Below are 7,370 nucleotides of genomic sequence, written 5' to 3'. Positions count from 1 at the left end.
TCCAAAAGTTTGATGATTGGAAGGCAATTCAAGTCTTGCAAGTCACACGTTATGCGGACAACACATAGTGTTGCAAGAGTAGGCACATGTTTGGGATTTGACAAAATCCTAAATTCACTGCATGTTTGTTGGTTGTGAAGTTGATTTGGTCTTATTTGTTCTCGATCACACCCTCATATCTGCATCACCTCAATGTAGGCTGCGAGGAGACAATGAACTGAGTCGGTATTTAGTTAAGTTTCTTATCAACCAAACATTTTTTTCTACGTTGGGAAACGTTTATGCAAACTTTGCAGATTAATAAACATTAATAAAAAAACCTTGCATTCCACCAAATTAAAACTATTCTTAAACAGTGCACCTAGAGTGGAGTTGGTCTCATCAAGATCATAATCATCCTCTTCTCATGTGCCTAACATAAGTCAATTGGGCCTATCTTGTACAGTGAACACAATCAAACAATTGTCTAAATCTTATGGCTTTTGGCCAACTTTTTTATGACACGTCAAAAATTATGCGCACGGAGATCTGACGACCCCGAATTTAAGTCTATATCAATGCATGACAAAATTGTATGATGTTATTCTCAGTTAAAAAATAAGAAAGAAAGAAATAAAGTCATTCATATGCAATGAGCATTCAGGGCACTACTGGATTTGATCACGGGCTACGAAAGCCCGTGTTTTGAAGCTGAGCTTGGACTTTGTTTGCTATATGATGTAAGCCCAAACTTAAGAATGTGTGGGCTCTATTTAAAGGCCCAAGTTACTCCAATATCGCGGCCCTTTATTTGAAGCTGGGCTTGACTTTTGTTTTCTGTGACTTAAGGCAAAAATGTGTCGGCCTTTATTTCGAGGCCCAGTTTGATTAATGGATCTGAGTCCAGTCCATTTATTGCCACTCTGCCTGGCTAGCTAGAGTAGACGGGTCCATTCCATCGCACGTGTTCACTAATCACTATCACCCATGAGGTCTACAAAGCTGATTAGAGTAATTACATTTTCTTGGGTTTCAAGTTTGAATAAAATATTGCATTTTAATCATTTGCAGACATTTATTTATCATTTTTTTCTTTATTATCATTTTTTAAAATACTGCTAAGAAACATGCTTATCTTAAAAGCGTCAAAAATAATATTATATATGTGAAAATGTTGTGTTTGTTTGATATCTCGATCATTTGAACCATTATAGAAACTCATTATATGTCAATATTTTGCATCGAAGTAAACTTTGGATTGTATTCAATTTGGGAGAGGGAAATGGCTTGGTATTTAATATTTATCGATCTCATTATCTTAATAAATAAATATATTTACTTTCGTTCCATAAGTTAGTATTTACTATTTAGGGTTTGGAAACATTTAAAAAATTTCGATTTTCTTTCTTTTTATGCATTGAATCCTAAACCTAATGACGGTCTAACCATTTAAACCAATTGTGTCCGTCATTCTTTTTTTGAGTTAATTTGTACAAAAAGAATATCTATGGAATTAGGTGGGGGAGATTGTATCAATTATCTTTTCAAATATCGATGTTATTATCTTACGATAAATTAGACTAATTCTTTAGTTTAGTCTGTTTGAATCATATCTAGTATCGAAACATGGTGTATTGAGGGGATATAGACTATCTCAAGTTTGCAAGCAATGGTCCAAGTACTTTGATTAAAAAAAAAAATTATTTTCATTTTATAAGTTGATTATAGGGTTAAGAGGTAGGATCGAAACCCTGACAAGAAAAGCTCAAATGGTACGAGAAAGAAAGCTATGAACTCATACGGTGGTGATTGGCTGACCAATTGAACCAACAACTTATTATTGAATAATTAAAAAGAAAAAGAAGAGCTATGCAATTTCAATTCGAAAATTTTAATTATTTTTTTTTTAAAACCAGGGTTTTAGAGATATTTGGCGGTTAGGGTTTTATTTAATGCAACAAATATATCATATCATATGATTTTCGACGCAGTACATAATTCTTCTTCAGCCTCACTGTGTCGGCCCACTCACACATTCGCCCTCTGTTGCTCGTCTCCGTAAAATCCCAAACCCACCAACAAACAAATCGCTCACCAAAACCCCCCACGACAAACACACAAAGGCATCCCTCTTTCTCTCTGAAACTCTTTTTTGTGGTTTTTCGTTTTAATTTGGCAAACGTTATGTCTGATATGTTTCTGTATTTCGTTTAGGTATTTCAATGTTTCGAATGTAGGTCGTCGATGTTGTCCCGCTCTCTCAGGTATAACCAGGATTTTCGCCTGCTTTCCTTGTTCTCTTTTGGTTTGTGATACTGTTGCTAGGAATGTGGTATGATTGTTTTGCCCTACGGATTTTGTGATTTTTTGTGTTCTGTGTGATTATTGAGACTGATGGGGATAATAGCTAATGGACAAGGTGTAGTATGGTCATGAGAATTATGGGGGGTTTTTTTTTTTTCTTCGCCTTGTTTTTTTGGTGATGGAGATATTCCTTTAGCCTGGGCAAAAGGTTATATGTTTCGTTTGATAACTATGAAAATCTAGTGTTTTAGGAATTTATGTTTTTTTAACCTTCTGGACACAAAGTAGTAAAGTAAGGAATGTAGGACAATTAAAGTTTTGTGATCTATGAGTGGAGGATGAGTTTAAATATTGTCAATTAGGGGGTTTTGAAGTTCAAACCTAGCGGACAAGCTCCGGGCCAAATATATCACAATTTTGTACTGTGGGACTTTATATAATGTATTCGGTTTTATCTTCATTTAATTATCAGTTATGGTCACAAAAGATATTTGGATTTTGTGCTGGAGGAAATTATAGGGATTTTGGTATTTCAGGTTTTTAACATTCAGGGTAATTATATATCAGGCTATATTTGACATATAGGAATGGCTGCAATTGGACACATAATAATTGATAAGTAGATTTACAATTTTAGAGTTAATATCAGCGTGGAATATAAGTTGCGTTGGCAGCTTACTAAAGACAAATGCTTCACTATTAGTTTTTATTACATGCATCTCATCTCATTAAATCTTCACTTAGGGGACTCTAGCTTCCCCTGGTATTGTGTTTGGAAACCAAAAGCTCCTCCAAAAGTGGGTTTCTTTTGCTGGGAAGTGATTTGGGGTAAAATTTTCACATCCGATAGCATACAGAACAATTATATGGTGAATCGGTGTATTTTGTTTAAGGCTAATTTAGAATCCATTGCCATCTTTTGTTGCATTGTACATGGTCTAAAACCATATGGAATATCGTCCTACCCTAATTCTGGAGTAGACCTGAATGTACAAAACATATTGGAAAAATCATGCACTGGTTTTTCTTTACCCTTTTTCTTTCCCTTTTATGTATCAGGTGAGGATCATGCTTGAGCTTGCTAATTTATTGGACTGGTTCTCATGTGTAGGTTGTAATTGAACAAGTATTTTTTTTCACAATCTTTCTGGCTCTTAGCCCATGGGATCACGTGTTTGTTGATGTCTGCGTCACGAAAGGGTAACTTCTCCAACTGTCGCTTCTAGAACCAAAGGGTTGCTTCTCGTTGCATCCTCTCGTTGCTTTAATATATCCCTTTTTTTAATTAAAAGAAAAGGGTGCAACTGTAGTATTGCTCTTGGAAAGCTAAGATCCAGTTGACTTATTTTCTGAAACTAGCCCATACTACTTCTCTCATATGTGGATTTTTTATTGTCGATTTGCAATTTGTTAATATACCATTATATACTGGTCAGAATTGGTAAGCTTGTAGAGCCACATAATTTTGGAAAATTACACTACTATAAATTATGGCTGTCTTGAAATGTGAAGATTTTGTTCCTTTTACTTTATTATTACTATTATAAAAAAAAGGAAACTCATTTTGCCCAAACAGTGAGGTATAAGAATCTGAGTCTGCTGAGTTTTAGCTTTCCATATACTCTGATCTTAACTTTTAGATTCGATTGTTTGATTGATAAGCACATGGTGCTCTATACTGCCTCTTTGGCATTGGCGACTAACTGTTGTGAATCCTCAGAAATGTTGAGAGTTGAGCCAATGGAGGTGAAATCTGTTGAAGAGATCACGTATTGTTTGTTATGTGAAAATCAAACCTTACCCCACCCTGAGAAATCTTAAGAAGTCAACTAACCATGGAATAAGTTCAAAAATTATTCCAAATTAAATATTCTATCATCTGGAGCTTTTGTGGCTTGTGAGAAGTTGAAGTTGATAGCATTGTTCAAGAATTTGCATGAATTATTGCTTTGCAGGTGCTCCAGAATCATATGCAAGTTGTGAGAGACTGAATGAAACAAGTAAAAGGGGAGCGTGTTGGTCAGAGCTAAGACGCACTGACATGGCGCAGTGGGGTGTCTGCCGGCGATTCAGAGTGGTTTGCAAGGATAATGAAAATAATACTCAACTCTCATCCACCGTAGTTAAGGAAGAATGTGGAAAAGATGATGAAACTGTGCCAGCTGGGTCTTTTGTGACACCTGAGACCCGGAAGCGAAAACGTGTTACCCCCAGCCTTCAAAACGAATTAAGCATGGGGATAGGTGAAGCCAAGCCAAATCAAATAGCTGGAAAAGATGCAAAGCAGAGGCTTGGTAGCAGTTTCCATAAGCGTAAACAAACCAAGCCTAGGGGTGCTATAGACAGGTGGTCTACAGAAAGGTGCGGAATATCATTAATTTATTATTTCTCTTTCTGTGCTGGTCATGTGGGGTATGCGACTGGTCTTTTTAAAATAAATGATAGTTCTACAAATATGACTGGTCTTTTTAAAATAAATGATAGCTCTACAAAATAAGCTTGTGTTTTGAAGGTATAAAATGGCAGAGCAAAGTATGTTCGAGGTCATGAAAGCTGAAGGGGCTGTTTTTGAAAATCCTATTCCCCGGGCAGCATTGCGATTGGCTGCTCGGAAACGCATCGGTGACACCGGACTGCTAGACCACCTACTGAAACATATTGAGGGTCACGTTGCACCAGGGGGTTCTGAGCGGTTTCGACGTTGTTACAATACTAAAGGAGTAATGGAGTATTGGCTGGAGAGTGCAGACTTAGTCAAGGCTGGGGGCCCAGATTCAAAAAGGTTTCCGCCATCTTTTGATAAACCTGTTGGTGGCCCCTTCCATGATCCCATTTGTGCAGGTCAAGTGGAGCTGCTTCAAGCTGAAGTGGCGAAATTGAAGAGGTATGGAACTTGAATGCCTGGGTTGAGTTTTTGGAATGTTCCTTTTTTGTGGACTATTATTTTATCTATCCATCCTTTGATGACTGAACAGGGATATGAAGGAGCTGTCATCCAAAAATCAAGAGCAAGATCATGCCAATTCAGTTGAGGTGAAAGTGGAACAATGGTTGTTGAATAATTTATGGCAAATGACATTACTTTGTGAAGCCTTACTCAGACTTTTTTTCTGGACAGGATATGCACAAGGATTTTGTTAAATTGGAAGCTATTACCTCAAAACGTTTGATGGAGATTTCAACTTCATTGAGTGGTATGCAGGTACTAGAGCAATAGTTTCTTATTCGGTTAGCTTCTTACTGTTATGATGTGCATATGTTAGTATACCTCAGTGAACTCTCATCTGACATTTCTCCCTGGACAGGACATGTATAGGGATCTGGTAGTGTGGAAAGATAGAATCGAGCAACAGGTAACAGATATTTCAACTACGGTGAACAGTCTTCAAGCATCAAATCAGCACACTTCTGTGGTTCCAACTTCCGAAGGATGGGAAGAGTGGTTGGAGAGCACTAATTTGGATAATATTCCCGGGTATGAATTTACCTCTTGGATAGAGAGCACTGATCTGATTAATATTGGGAGTGAAACTGCGCTGCAACCGCCTTGCTCCTCGACCCCACAAACATATTTGAAGCCTGTTGATGGCCCCTCTCAAGACTTTGTTTGCATTGGAGTGCCAGAGGAAGAAATGGCCTGGAAGAGGTAAGTACAACTTGTTGTCTGAAAGTTTTGAGAGAAGATGTGCTTGATTTAGGCGTGCTTTTCTTTGTTGCATAAAATAGGGATGGCCTGGAGCTGGGACACCAAAGGGTAGAAGAAGACCATGCTACTGTAACCCCAGATTCTTCCGTTACTGCTAACTCGAAGATAGATCTTGATACTTCATGTCTTCTGTTTCAGGTGATGTTGAATAGCATAAATTGGTATATGTTTTCTTTCCATTTAACATTTTAACTCATTAAAGCCCAGTTGGGGAATATATTTTGACAGGAAATGCTTACGGAGCTGGTGAAATGGAAAGCTAACATGGAACAAAGGCTACTGGAGATTTCAAGTTCCGTTACTGCAATGCAGGCCTCAAAGTAGTGAACTGACTGCCTGTTTAGCTATTTAATCTAAGGTTGAAATGATAGGATAGGATGTTAGTAATTTAATCTTAGTTTTCGGGGTATGTGGTTGGTTAATCACCTATAGACTAGTGGGATTAGGTTTTTGTACAGGTTTACAAATCTGAGTCATGATACCGTCGACTTTGGAATGGATAAAAAAGGCAGGACTGACTTCTGACATTTTGAGCATCGGATGATGAACTTGTTACCCGCAAAATTAGTCGTGGTTGAGATTGTTGTGCTTTTACTGGTCATGGGCTATGTCCAAAGCTGTGTAGCCTTCTAATGAGCCTTGTAAGATCCTCTCTAGGAATATGCTTCTGATACTAAATCATTGACCTATGAATTTCTATCTATCGATATTTATAAATTGTTACATTTAATTATTTGCTTTCAAATCATTTAGTTGGTTGGTCTTTGTCATTTAGGAATATGCTTTCCTGGAGGTGTAGCAGGGACAGTATTGCTTCTGGTAGTCTCTGTAAATAAAGTAACTAGTATTCAAGCATAGTTGAGAAGCTTCATGAATACTTTTTTTTTTATCACTACTAGTCGGTAGCCTTGCTTGAGAATAAGAAAGATCGATGGAGGAAATGGTGGGAAAACCAGGAAAACAACACAGCAGGAAGCAATGCAATGGATCAGAACACTTGGATTCAGATTACAAGGTGATTTCCTAATTGCAGAATAGTAAATTTTCATATGTTAGAAGAAAGTGAATTGCAAACTGTAGCACATTTGCTGTTAAGGCTTGTTTGGATTGATGTTTTAGATAGTTAAGTGAGTAGGGTTAAGGAGGGATGAATAATTTCATTTTGTTTAGATTGTAGGAAATAAGATTGGTGGGGTGAAGAAGGAAGAAGTTTCCCTTTACTTAACCCTTCAACAACATTTTGTAACCCCTGCCCCCAATTTGGGGAGTTTGAGAAAAATTTGTTTATTAATATTAAATGAATTGACACTAATATTAATAATTATTAATATTGAATAATTAATATTAATATTAATACTAATATTTAATATTGATATTATTA

General features: G+C 36.9%; 1 protein-coding gene across 1 annotated transcript; it reads left to right on the top strand.

Moving 5' to 3' along the window:
- The first annotated feature begins 1,961 nt into the window (after window positions 1-1,961).
- On the top strand, window positions 1,962-6,734 carry LOC120001511 (protein DYAD-like). The gene is made up of 10 exons (XM_038849880.1): window positions 1,962-2,102; window positions 2,194-2,243; window positions 3,410-3,483; window positions 4,239-4,644; window positions 4,796-5,167; window positions 5,259-5,316; window positions 5,402-5,485; window positions 5,589-5,929; window positions 6,010-6,127; window positions 6,218-6,734. Exons 2-10 carry the CDS (start codon window positions 2,224-2,226, stop codon window positions 6,311-6,313), a joined length of 1,569 nt encoding a protein of 522 aa, XP_038705808.1. The 5' UTR covers window positions 1,962-2,102; window positions 2,194-2,223; the 3' UTR covers window positions 6,314-6,734.
- Window positions 6,735-7,370: the final 636 nt, after the last annotated feature.

Source organism: Tripterygium wilfordii, chromosome 7 (assembly GCF_013401445.1).
Source record: "Tripterygium wilfordii isolate XIE 37 chromosome 7, ASM1340144v1, whole genome shotgun sequence".
NCBI classification, from domain to species: domain Eukaryota; kingdom Viridiplantae; phylum Streptophyta; class Magnoliopsida; order Celastrales; family Celastraceae; genus Tripterygium; species Tripterygium wilfordii.
The sequence above is the reverse complement of the archived record's forward strand: the minus strand, read 5'-3'. Positions and strand labels throughout refer to the sequence as shown.